Here is a 13,590-nt window from a genome sequence, read left to right as displayed (position 1 = left end):
ATGGTTGGCAGGTCCTTCAGTCCGGACCAGATGTTATCAGCATCCCCGCCAGTGCCTCTTTTGGGAAAACTGAGCTTTTTCCTCGCAGCCATAGATGTGGAAGAAAATGAGGGTGGAGCTGTTGGCATGTCACGGTCCTCTTCAGAGGACAATCTCCTGACCAGCAGGTCTTTGCACCGCTGTAGATTTGTGTCCGCCGGAAACAGAGACACAACATACGCTTTAAACCGAGGATCGAGCACGGTGGCCAGAATGTATTCCTCTGACTTTAAAAGAGTGACCACCCTCGGATCCTGGCAAAGCGTACGAAGGGCTACATCCACAAGAGCTACATGCTTGCTGTAATCGCAATGGCTTACCAGCTCCTCCCTCACTTTCTCCAGCTGCTTCTGCAACAGCCTGATCAGGGGAATGACCTGACTCAAGCTGGCAGTGTCGGAACTGACTTCTCGTGTGGCAAGTTCAAATGGCTGCAGAACCTTGCACAACACGGAAATCAGTCTCCACTGCGCTTGACTCAGGCGCATCCCCACTCCTTTGCCTATGTCGTAGGTGGCTGTGTAGGCCTGAATGGCCTTTTGCTGCTCCTCCATCCTCTGCAGCATATAGAGGGTGGAGTTCCAGCGCGTCACAACCTCTTGTTTGAGGTGATGGCAGGGCAGGTTCAAGCTTTTTTGATGTGCCTCTAGTCTGCGGTAGGCACTGGCTGAATGCCGAAAGTGTCCAGCAATTTTGCGGGCCACCGCAAGCATCTCCTGCACACCCCTGTCACTCTTGAGGTAATGCTGCACCACCAAATTAATGGTGTGGGCAAAACATGGGACGTGCTGGAAATTGCCCATATTTAATGCCCGCACAATGTTACTGGCATTGTCTGACACCACAAATCCCCATGAGAGTCTAAGTGGGGTAAGCCACTGGGAGATAATTTCCCTCATTTTCTCTAATATGTTGGCAGCGTTGTGCCTCTTATTAAAGCCTGTAATGCACAATGTTGCCTGCCTTTGCATGAGCAGCCATTTTGTAGATGCTGCTACTGATGCAGCTGTTGCTGTTGCTGCGGAAGGGGATGCATCTACCCAGTGGGCTGTCACAGTCATATAGTCCTTCGTTTGCCCAGAACCACTTGTCCACATGTCCGTGGTTAAGTGGACAGTGGGTACAACCGCATTTTTAAGAGCACTGAGGACACTTGATCGTACTTCTCTGTACATTTTTGGTATCGCCTGCCTAGTGAAGTGGAATCTCGAGGGGATTTGGTACCGGGGACACAATACCTCCATCAACCCTCTAAATCCCACTCCACTGATGGCGGACACCGGGCGCACGTCTAACACCAACATTGCAGTTACAGCCGCAGTTATACGCTTTGCAATAGGGTGACTACTATCGTATTTGGTGGTCATGGCAAACGACTGTTGGACGGTCAATTGTTTGGTGAAAGACTTAGCGGTCTTACGACTTCCCCTCTGGGAAGATGACCGACTAACAGCAGCAACAGCAGCAGTGGCAGTAGTAGGCGTACCGCTGCAGGATTCCTCGGATGAATCCCGTATTGAGGAGGACTCAGTCTGGCTGGTGACTTGAGCTGCAGGACTGAATCTGATGGAGATTGTGGAGGAAGTTGACGAGGAGGGTGTTGCTGGTGTGTATCCAACTGGACCACGGGATTTAGGTGTCCCTGTACCGATGAGGGTCCTAGCCCCAGTTCCTGAACTAACCACTGAACTATGAAGGTTATTCAGGTGACGTATAAGGGAGGATGTTCCTAGGTGGGCAAGATCCTTAACCCTGCTTATTTGAGCTTTACATAAGCTACATATTGCCATACATTGGTTGTCTGGATTTGGATAAAAATAACTCCAGACCGAAGAGGTGCATTTTTTGGTCTTCTGACCAGGCATGACGATGGGCTTTTTCATCCCATGGACATCAGCTGTTTCCCCCCTGGTGCCTCATTTACAATAACCACATCACCATCCTCATCATCAAGTTCCTCCACAGCGCCAGCTACATCATCAATAGCCTCCTCCCGAGCCACCTCTTCCCGTACAGTGATGGGAAGGTCAGGCTTGACAACCACCAACACCCTTGGACTCGCCTTGGGGATTTGTGATAATTTCTCTTTAGAAGGCAGAGTTGTTTGCTGTTTTGTTGCTGACAGCATAACTCTCTTCAATTTTTTGTAGGGGGGGGGAGGAGGAGGAGGGCTAAGATCCGTGGGTGAAGCTGAACCACTAGTCATGAACACGGGCCAGGGCCTAAGCCGTTCCTTGCCACTCCGTGTCGTAAATGGCATATTGGCAACTTTACGTTTCTCCTCAGATGATTTTAAGTTTCTCTTTTTGCTACTTTTTCTTAACTTGGGCTTTTTGGATTTTACATGCCCGGTACTACGAGATTGGGCATCGGGCTTGGAAGACGACGTTGATGGCATTTCATCGTCTATGTCATGACTAGTGGCAGCAGCTTCAGCATTAGGAGGAAGTGGGTCTTGATCTTTCCCTACTTTATCCTCCAAATTTTTGGTCTCCATTATATGTAGCACAAGATACTGCAGAATGTGTGAACTTGGTAATATTGCAGTACCAATGGACTTATAATGCTGGATTGGTTTTGCAAATTTGGTTATAATTATTATATATTTTTTTTTTTTTTTAATTTTTTATTTTTTTTTACTTTTTTTTTATTTTTTACAAACTTGGGAATAATGGGGAAATAACTATGCCCTTAGAAGCACAGAGCACAGGACACAGCACCACTGGACTGAACAGGACACGGCACAGGACCCAGCAGCACTACGGAACTCAGCAGGACAGAGCACAGGACACAGCACCACTGGACTGATACTGCAGAATGTGTAAACTTTGTAATATTGCAGTACCACTGGACTTTTACTGCTGAATGTGTGAACTTGGTAATATTGCAGTACCAATGGACTTATAATGCTGGATTGGTTTTGCAAATTTGGTTATAATTATTATATTTTTTTTTTTTTTTTTAATTTTTTATTTTTTTTTACTTTTTTTTTATTTTTTACAAACTTGGGAATAATGGGGAAATAACTATGCCCTTAGAAGCACAGAGCACAGGACACAGCACCACTGGACTGAACAGGACACGGCACAGGACCCAGCAGCACTACGGAACTCAGCAGGACAGAGCACAGGACACAGCACCACTGGACTGATACTGCAGAATGTGTAAACTTTGTAATATTGCAGTACCACTGGACTTTTACTGCTGAATGTGTGAACTTGGTAATATTGCAGTACCAATGGACTTATAATGCTGGATTGGTTTTGCAAATTTGGTTATAATTATTATATATTTTTTTTTTTTTTTAATTTTTTATTTTTTTTTACTTTTTTTTTATTTTTTACAAACTTGGGAATAATGGGGAAATAACTATGCCCTTAGAAGCACAGAGCACAGGACACAGCACCACTGGACTGAACAGGACACGGCACAGGACCCAGCAGCACTACGGAACTCAGCAGGACAGAGCACAGGACACAGCACCACTGGACTGATACTGCAGAATGTGTAAACTTTGTAATATTGCAGTACCACTGGACTTTTACTGCTGAATGTGTGAACTTGGTAATATTGCAGTACCAATGGGCTTATACTGCAGGATTGGTTGTGAAAATTTTGTGGTAATTAAAAAATATTAAAGTAGTTTTTGGTATTTTATAAAAAAAACTTTTTTTTATTTTTTTAAACACAGGGGAATATTGGGGAAATAACTATGCCCTTAGAAGCACAGAGCACAGGACACAGCACCACTGGACTGAACAGGACACAGCACAGGACCCAGCAGCACCACTGACCTCAGAAGGACAGAACACAGCACCACTGGACTGATACTGCAGAACACAGCACAGCACAGCACTAAACAGCACAGCACAGCACAGCACTAAACAGCACAGCACTAAACAGCACAGAACTAAACAGCACAGAACTAAACAGCACAGAGGACCACCTAACACACCCTCCCTCTACCCTGATCAATGCCCGAGTGAAGATGGCGGCGACTAGCGGGGAATTTATAGGATCCGAGTATCGCGAGATCCGACAACGGGATTATGAGTCAGAGCCTCAGTTTCACTTTTGAATTTGGCGCCAATACCCGGATCTGTCTCGGATCCGACTCGGATCCGCAACGTTCGGGTGGGCTCGGATTTCAGAAATCCGAGCGCGCTCATCCCTAATTTAAACCTGTAATCAGACATTTATAGATAATGCAGTTTGTGAGGTGGGAGAAAAGACAGACATTAACCACATTAAGGTAATATTCTAGAGAAAGTAAATCACTTATTTGTGCAAGAGTTGTAAAAAGATAAAACAAAACTACAGACATTAACTACAACAAAATGGTGCCCTCGGGTCTGTTACGAGTAGGTGATAGAAAGGCTGCTGAAAAAAGTTAAGGTGATCCTTCTCTTCTGATTGAATTGAGTATTTCATTCACTTTCTTGTTGCAATGTGTCATTTGTTGACTGTTCTCAAGCCTGGTCTCAGCAATGCACTTGTTCCTGTGTGGCACTCCAGCAATCTGCCTGTAATCTTATAAGTGTTACCCAACATGATTAAGTGCATCTCTTATGATGTAACCTGAGAACTGGTGGTGAAAGGTGCATTGACATACAGCAGGTTGACAACATATATTACATATGGACGAAGGTCAGAATAAACAAACACTGCCTGCTCTTGTCTGCTTCTGTATAGGAACCTTGTATTTATACTAAGGTAGAAAGAGCTGAAGAACAGCTCTCAGTAATATTTCACAGTGCAGTAGTTAAGAATTGTGTAATGTACAGTGATAATTGTTAAATGATGACCGAATTAAGTATCATTGTGTGTGTATGTGTGTGGGTATATATATATATATATATATATATATATATATATATATATATATATATATATATAAATATAAATATGTGTGTGTATATATATATATATATATATATATATATATATATATATATATATATATATATATATATATATAAAACCTTAGTTGCTTGTAGGTATTCTGTCTTGATTTCCTAGTGCTTTTTTTTTTTTTACGTACACTTTCACTAGTGGGTTGCCGCCATTTCTTCCTTAAGGTAGAAGGTGCATTAAATGCAATTCAGTGTGATCTGAAGGTGAAAAGGCATGTATTATGTTGTAATTTGTGCATAACAATGGATTTAATGCTCTAATTTGCTCATGAAATACCAAAAACATAAAAATAACATTCAGTGAATCAGGTAAATATATTACTAACATGCCACAAATGTCAAGAGCCATTCACGAACATATGAAATTGCTTCATTATCATATGTAGGGAAGGCACCAGCTGATTGGATGGTCATCTGTCCAATCAGGTGCCACCTTCACTATACTCTTCTTCTGACAACGTTTCTCCATGACCGGAATCCTCCCTGCTTCCTCCAGTTTTCATTTCATTTTTATAGTAACTTATCATTAAATAAGTCATTGGTAACCATTGGGGTGCTAGACTCCTGATTTAATCTGACAGCCAGCAGATATGGAAGTTAAATGTTATGTGATGTACGTTGTCATGTCAACCACAGGCTGAGACCACCAATGGGTAAACGACTCAGTGACTTTTAGTTTTTCTATTTAATCATTGCCCAAAGCTAGAGTCCAGCCACTTATATGACTATAATGAAATGGGGTAGAAGGAGCAGGCTGTAAATACATTTATGTAATATTATTTTCATATAAGGGCATTAGGTGTTTCCATTCATTTTATTTTCTCTAAAATAGGCTTAAAATGGTCAATACATGGTTATGTCAGAGACGATTTTGAAATATTTCCCTTACACCACTCAAAACTATTATTGAAAACTATTATTCAAATCTTTGAATACTTTTTGAGACAGAAAATAACCACAACCACACTTGTTAAACAGCAGCAATTACTGTGGCCCTGATTGATGGACCTTTCAAAAGCTTGGTGCATTTTAAGGTTCTTTGACATTTGTGGTTTACGGAGACTTGAATTATGCAATTCAGTTCCAATGGCCACGCGCGATTTAGGAGAACGTGCATGGCCTACCAAAACAGATACGTAATTCTAGATCTGCTAGACTCTTTGATGCCAAGTGCCAATGTGTCATAGAGGAAGCAAGTGTTCTAAAGAATGCCTTAATAGAGATGTCTGTAATTACTGGGCTATTAATAGCCACCCTCAGTGCTGTGAGTCAGAAGGAAGTTGTAGAGCCCCGAAGACTGACTCTTATGCTCTTCCTCTATATGGCAGACGTCCAAGGCAAAGCAAATCATATTAATAGCCCCGTCTCATGTTCTTATGTGCATTATACAGGTGTATTTATCTATATAAAGACCTGACTACACCATCTATAGCAGGCTTCACTGGTAAACTGACACTTGTGGCAAAGGCGAGAGAGGCCGCTTTTCTGCAGATCAATTAGGTAACGGGTTAGTTCTCCCACCAATCACCTTGCACCCGACAGAGCCATATTAAGAGTTGGTGCTTCCCTAGACATTGTGATTAGATGCCCTACATTAATATTTGTATAGCCCACATCCTTATCTCCATATATTTATAACTTCTTCCCCATTACTAGGACAACAATTCTGGTTGTCGAAAAACTGAATTGGAAATGTAAGAAAACTGTAAATAAAAATCAAGGATTAATATTTAATTGGTCACTTTGCGATCTTTTTAAGGAGCCACTAGGCTTTTAATACAACCTGCTTCATATAATATAGCTACTGATAACACTCACAAATATATATATGAATATTACATGAGCTTAGCAGAACTATACATATTTGCAGTTAGTCCTATTGCTCTGCGCATGTATGTGGTTTTCTGTCGTATTGCTTGCACCAGCTACAGGTGTAAGTCCCGAGTTTTAGTGATGACGGCCGCCTATTCATGCTAGAACATGTGTTTGCAATCAAGAGCGAGTGTAGACCTTAGCAACATTATGATACAGGTATTTGATTGAAACATTTTTTTTTTTATGTTGTCATTAATTACCTATATTATTAACAGTTGACAATAATTGAATAGATGTTCTTTTTATGTGCATTCCTCTGGGCCTTTCCTGCAGTGTACGGTCTGTTAGTGCAGAGGGCGTCTAGAGCCGTATTCAATAAGAGACGTTGCCACAGATCCACTTGTATTTGAATACGGACAATCCTTTTGTTTCGCGTGCCTTCATGAATCCGGCCCTGTACGGCTGCCGTTATCTTATGCTGTTTTGTTCTGTCATTATTATAATTTTTGAACACTTCAATATAAGTTTGAAAAAGTAATTTTAAAAGGGAGTATGTCTTAATATTTAACAGGATGACCATGGCTTGTGAATATTGTGATTACCAGGATTGCTTTTAGTGTGAAAAGCTAAGTTTAAAGCAATATTGTCTCCTTAAAGAAGGGTTTTAAAATTAAATTAATTTCTTGGTTATTTCTAAGATGACTTTTTACATGGAAAAAAAATTGTGAATTTGTCTTATGGTCTAAAAATAAAATGAATATTTGTGCATTTCTCTCACTGTCTATAATTAATCCTTGCAGGTCGCGGAGGGCGTGTGGGCACTCACGGTGGTACCTTGTCTTCATTTATCGTGAAAAACATTGCCCTGGATAAGACGGATGATAGTAACCCTCGAGAAGCTATTCTGCGTCACGCAAAAGACGCAGAGAAAAACCCGTACTGGGTGGTGCCAGCGTACGCCGTGTAAGTTTCTTCAATTTCCCAGCATGCCTTTTCTCCACTAATACAACACTGAATTTGCCGAACCAGTTTTTCATTAAAAAATAAAATAATTGTAAAACATCACTTATATCGGCAATGGGGCTCAGTTTTGGCCCAGTAGCTAGATGTCAGAGACTGATCTGATTTTATTAATAATGGTGGCCACAAATGCTACCATATCACTGGTTATTTCTGGTAATTGGCATGAATATTGCAGTGTATGTGGCCACAACATATAGTGCCCAGTGATGAATCTATAGCAATCATTCGGGTGTTTATTGGGCATGGCTGTACCTCTGGTTGAAGGAGATTACTTTTGGCCTGTGTGCATGGTCATATTCCTAGATCACTAGCAGGACCCTATTTCATCTTGAATTGATCTGACTGTTCAATTTGGTCACCCACATGTGTGGCCAAATTGGACAGGGATCCTGTCGCTCGGTACTAGGATTGAGCCATGCGTGAAAAGGAATAGAGGGAATGGAACGTTATAAAAAAAAAGGTGAGACAAGTTGGGTTCGTTTACTTGAGAAAAATAGTTAGTTAGAGCAGTGCTCCACGACCGGTGTGCCACCGATGTTGCTAAGTGTGCCGTGGCACACCGATGTTGCTAAGTGTGCCACGGCGCAATGCCTTCAATAGAAGAAAAAGCACAAGATTCTCTCTCCCATGTATGTTCCTTTCCTAACTTCCTCTCCCACTGTACCCAGAAGTCCTGCCCTCCTCCCTACTTATCCTTTTCCTGGGTATGGAGCTAGCACTGCCCCTTTTCTGTTACTTGCTATGGTTATCCCGTTTTGGTGAGTTTATGTTCATATAACTTTCTCTCTTTTAACCACTGATCTCCGCCGTTTCTTCCCTCCAGCAGTCTCTTCCTTTCTCTTCCACATTAACTGTAAACCGACAGCACAACAACGTCGGCAAGCAGCGGCTCTCTCTGTACCCGGGTTTAAAGTGCTAGCTCTTCGGAACAGGGACGTCTGCAATCACTTCCTATAGTACGTTTCATGTTGTGCAATGAAACTGGTGTATTTATCAGAGTTCATGTAAACAGGGCTCAGCCTGAAATAACCCACAAAGTTCATCATCTTCATTTAGGTACTGTTAAAATAACATAGAATATTATTGTTTTTAGGAACCGTGTCTTTTACTTTATACTGCACATATAATCTGGTGTCCAGCTAATTAGAATGTACTGTGTGCCGCGGAATTCTGGGAAGAGCGAGGGTGAGGAAAGGTTGCAGAGCACTGCCTTAGAGGCAACATGCCTCTATATCCATTTCCATACAGAGAGTTAAGAGAAATATTTTCACCATCAAGATAGAAAAAGGATTTTCTCTGTATATTATAGGGGGTTCATTGTGACTTCTTCTGGATTGACACAGAAATTAGAAAAGTTAATGGACTTATGTCTTTTTGTTCTCAACCTCCCCACATGTCAGTGACCACAGGATATTTCCAGGCCCAACTGCAGAATTGTTCACCTGCTAAATTGAATTCCAATTAATAGATGACAATGATGGTCTCTTCTGAGGTTTTGTGATAGCTGGCTGGTCGTGCTTACTACCCCACCGGCCTTTCATAGGTGTCCAGTAAGACATGTAAATCAAATGCTTTGATTACTTGTAAGGAGAGAGGAGGTTAAACCTATTTTCAAAGCATTACGAGTTATTCTGAAGTCCTGATTAAATTACATTTAGTGTAGGCAGCGGCCAACTCCAGCATGACTTTGCGACTACTTTCATAAATACAGGCGTAGGCAGCTACAGGAATAAAGAATGTTTGTAAACCTCTCTATTATCAGTTGGAGGATATGAATTTAAGCAAAACAATTTGAGTGGACATTTCCTTTAATGTATACGTTGCAAGGTTCCTGAGAGTATTCACAATAAGCATCAGAAATAATTTTGGCTGATAGAAAAAAAACAAAAAAAACAAATGTAGATTGGTTGATTGAGTTAAGTTCCAATACTTTTGCGTTGATCCGTCAGCTTTTACAAACACACCTTGTATAAAAATAACTCACACTGCTGCCACTTACTTGCCAATTCTGCTTATTCAGTCTGTTGTGTTACTCTGCAGTGCATTCACCAGAAGATGAATTCAGCTTAAACGCTTGTCAAAATAGTGGTCAATAAATCAACAGGACAACGCTGGTCTGTGCTCACAGGATTGCTAACTGACTCAGGACTGTCCATGTCTATTTTTGCAATATTAATTGTTGCTGTTTTTTTTGGTTTGTTTTTAGAAAAGTCAAAAAGTTAGAGTATCAATTATATTTCCTCCCTCAGTAACGTTGATCTTCCCGCTTTGGTCTTCCCAGGAAGCACTTATACTACCCTTTCTCCCAAAAGCTCCCCCCACCCCTCTCAAGCTTCCTAACTCAGTGTAACAGCAAGCAGGGTGACTAACACTGGAGAGAAGGGGACAGGTGCAGAAGAGGAGAGAAGCGGGCAAGTGCGGGAGAGGAGAGAAGCGGGCAGGTGCGGGAGAGGAGAGAGGCAGACAGGTGCGGGAGAGGAGAGAGGCAGACAGGTGCGGGAGAGGAGAGAAGCGGACAGGTGCGGGAGAGGAGAGAGGCGGACAGGTACGGGAGAGGAGAGAAGCGGACAGGTGCGGGAGAGGAGAGAAGGGGACAGGTGCGGGAGAGGAGAGAAGGGGACAGGTGCGGGAGAGGAGAGAAGCGGATAGGTGCGGGAGAGGAGAGAAGCGGACAGGTGCGGGAGAGGAGAGAAGCGGACAGGTGCGGGAGAGGAGAGAAGCGGACAGGTGTGGGAGAGGAGTGAAGCGGACAGGTGCGGGAGGGGAGAGAAGCGGACAGGTGCGGGAGGGGAGAGAGGCGGACAGGTACGGGAGGGGAGAGAGGCGGACAGGTACGGGAGAGGAGAGAGGCAGACAGGTGCGGGAGAGGAGAGAGGCGGACAGGTGTGGGAGTCGAGAGAGGCGCACAGGTGCGGGAGGGGAGAGAAGCGGACAGGTGCGGGAGGGGAGAGAAGCGGACAGGTTCGGGAGAGGAGAGAGGCGGAGAGGAGAGAAGCGGACAGGTGCGGGAGGGGAGAGAAGCGGACAGGTGCGGGAGTCGAGAGAGGCGCACAGGTGTGGGAGAGGAGAGGCGGACAGGTGCGGGAGAGGAGAGAGGCGGACAGGTGCGGGAGGGGAGAGAGGCGGACAGGTACGGGAGAGGAGAGAGGCGGACAGGTGCGGGAGAGGAGAGAGGCGGACAGGTGCGGGAGGGGAGAGAAGCGGACAGGTGCGGGAGGGGAGAGAGGCAGACAGGTGCGGGAGAGGAGAGAGGCGGACAGGTGCGGGAGAGGAGAGAGGCGGACAGGTGCGGGAGAGGAGAGAAGCGGACAGGTGCGGGAGGGGAGAGAAGCGGACAGGTGTGGGAGTCGAGAGAGGCGCACAGGTGCGGGAGGGGAGAGAGGCGGGAGGGGAGAGGAGAGGCGGTCAGGTGCGGGAGAGGAGAGAGGCGGTCAGGTGCGGGAGAGGAGAGAGGCGGACAGGTGCGGGAAAGGAGAGTGGCAGACAGGTGCGGGAGAGGAGAGAAGCGGACAGGTGTGCGAGAGGAAGAGCGCTTCCTAACTCTCCCCGGACCACACTCTCTCACACTGTCACCATAGTACAGTGACTACAGGAAAGAGCACAAGCTGCTTGTGTCACCCTGTACTCCTTTTCCAATCAGTTATTGCAGCACGGCCACTGATCGAAGCGCAGAGGGAGGTAGGAAGAGGCATGCCAGGGATCAGGAGGCAGGGTCAATACCTCATTACTGCTGCCCCTAGGACTGTGCTGCCTGTTATGAGGGTTCTCACTCGCTACATGCTGCAAAGGCCCCGTCCTGCAGTTACAGAATAATTACTTGTTATAAAAACACTATGGGGTATTTGTGGCGTCTGACAATAAAACAAAGACAAATGTACCAAGTGGCTCATTCTGGATGAGATACAATTATATTTGAAAATATGACTTTCCATATGGTGACAGTGAAGGGGGCGGGGCTTGTGGCTACAAGCAAAACTGTCTCACGGTTATAAAATGTGTCAGGTAGTTTGTAAGGTAAGGGCTACAAATATACTGAAGCTCCACTAACTCCGTCTCACTCAATTCAACGTTTCCCTTTAATGCACTGAATTCCGATAAGTTGCACCTAGATTTTTACAAATGTTTTTAAATTTGGTCTGTAAAGATTTTTTTTAGCCTTACAGACCGAACGGGTTCTTTGTTGCCTGTCACCTGCCCACAACTACACATTAAACAGAGATCTGAACAACCAGCATATCACTGCACATATGGTACATTTACTGCGTACTGCAGCTGTTTAGCATCTTCTCTATTCATCTTTGCAGATACCAGCATGAAGTCAGGGCAGGTATAAATATTCCCGAGTATTAATGAGCGTGTGACGAGCCCATGTACTGCCAGGAACACGCTCACTCTGCTCCTAAGAATAATTCTGTAACATCACAAAGCTCATATATTCTTGTGAATGTTAAAAATGTTCATTTCACGAAACAAGTATTTTATTTGAAGTAAAACATTCTGGAGCTGATGCACAGCAGGACGTACGCAAGTGTGTGTTGCGTATATATTGCGTGAAATCGATCTGCGTGAGAGAGGGCAGAGGGAGCAGCGTGAGAGAGGGCAGAGGGAGCAGCCTGAGAGAGGGCAGAGGGAGCAGCGTGAGAGGGGGCAGAGTGACTGGATGCAGGGGGGGCAGAGTGACTGGATGCAGAGGGAACATTTTTGCATACAAATAAATAAGTATTTCTGTCCTGACCTAAATACTTATTATGTTTTTTTGACCCAACTACTTCTAAAAAAGGACTACTCGGTAATTATTTTGGAGGGGTGGCTTGAATAAATTATGGAGACTCTAACGGTGCCGCGAACTGCAAATGTTTGGGAACCACTGGCCTATGTGATTCTAGCAGTTATGACACCTGGGGTAAAGAAGGGTTGGTCTAACATTAGCCGAGTACAGTAAAGACATGTTTATGTAGATGCGACCCATGCACTCTTGTTAGTAGGCGTATGTTTTGCAGCTGCTACAGGGCAGGTGCAAATATTCAGTGATGATGATGACTTGTCACCGGCCAAGTGGCGCCTACGCCGCTGATGTCTAGGTGTGCACTATTTTTGTGCTTTTCTTTTTTTCCCTCTCATTTTGTGACCATGTGCATCAGGCCTATGCACATGTCATTAAAATTATCATATTTTGTTTAACGCATTGAAATGACTCCATGTATTCCTTCACACAATCCCAGCAGGCACTAAGCTACCTGATCTGCGTGTCGTACATTTAATTCTTCCAACAGATGTCCATACATTGCAGCACAGGAACCATCAAGGGTTAACCTGGCTGCTCATGCAGAATTGATGTGCATTTATTTAGCCACATTTAACATGTCTGACAATAGCTGTCAAGTTCACATGCTTTTAGCTATTGTTCAGTCCGGCTGACATACACACACATAAATAGATGCATCTCCTCCTGTGTAAGCTAATATCATTTCGGCGCCCACATCAAGGCGCGGTCCCTTTTCCCCCCCTGGCTACGGCTCTTAACAAGAGGCTGTAATGCTATCAGCCCACGTGTGGGACGGTAGGCCCTCCCGGGATCATTTTCTGTTAAATCTTTCATGATGGTAACATTGCAGGTGTCATGAATGTAATCTGATATGCATATGAGTATGAAGTTCATAGAATGAACTCGTACTGAGTTACATTTGTGCCTTTGCTTCTGGGAGTGTATTTCTCATAAGTGTTAAGGAGTGTGACATATTACTTTAGTCACCTGGCTATAACATATATAACAATGTACTTATCGGAATTTACCACTTAT

The 13,590-nt window shown here is 44.0% G+C and overlaps 1 protein-coding gene across 2 annotated transcripts in view; it reads left to right on the top strand.

Moving 5' to 3' along the window:
* WDR70 (WD repeat domain 70) overlaps positions 1-13,590 on the top strand; it is a 213,030-nt gene that overhangs the window by 193,658 nt on the left and 5,782 nt on the right. For both annotated transcript variants that reach the window (XM_075184230.1, XM_075184229.1), the window contains one exon: positions 7,568-7,730. In XM_075184230.1, coding sequence (XP_075040331.1) covers positions 7,568-7,730 — 163 coding nt within the window. The remainder of the gene's footprint in view (positions 1-7,567; positions 7,731-13,590) is intronic.

This window comes from Mixophyes fleayi, chromosome 1 (assembly GCF_038048845.1).
Source record: "Mixophyes fleayi isolate aMixFle1 chromosome 1, aMixFle1.hap1, whole genome shotgun sequence".
NCBI lineage: Eukaryota > Metazoa > Chordata > Amphibia > Anura > Limnodynastidae > Mixophyes > Mixophyes fleayi.
The sequence above is the reverse complement of the archived record's forward strand: the minus strand, read 5'-3'. Positions and strand labels throughout refer to the sequence as shown.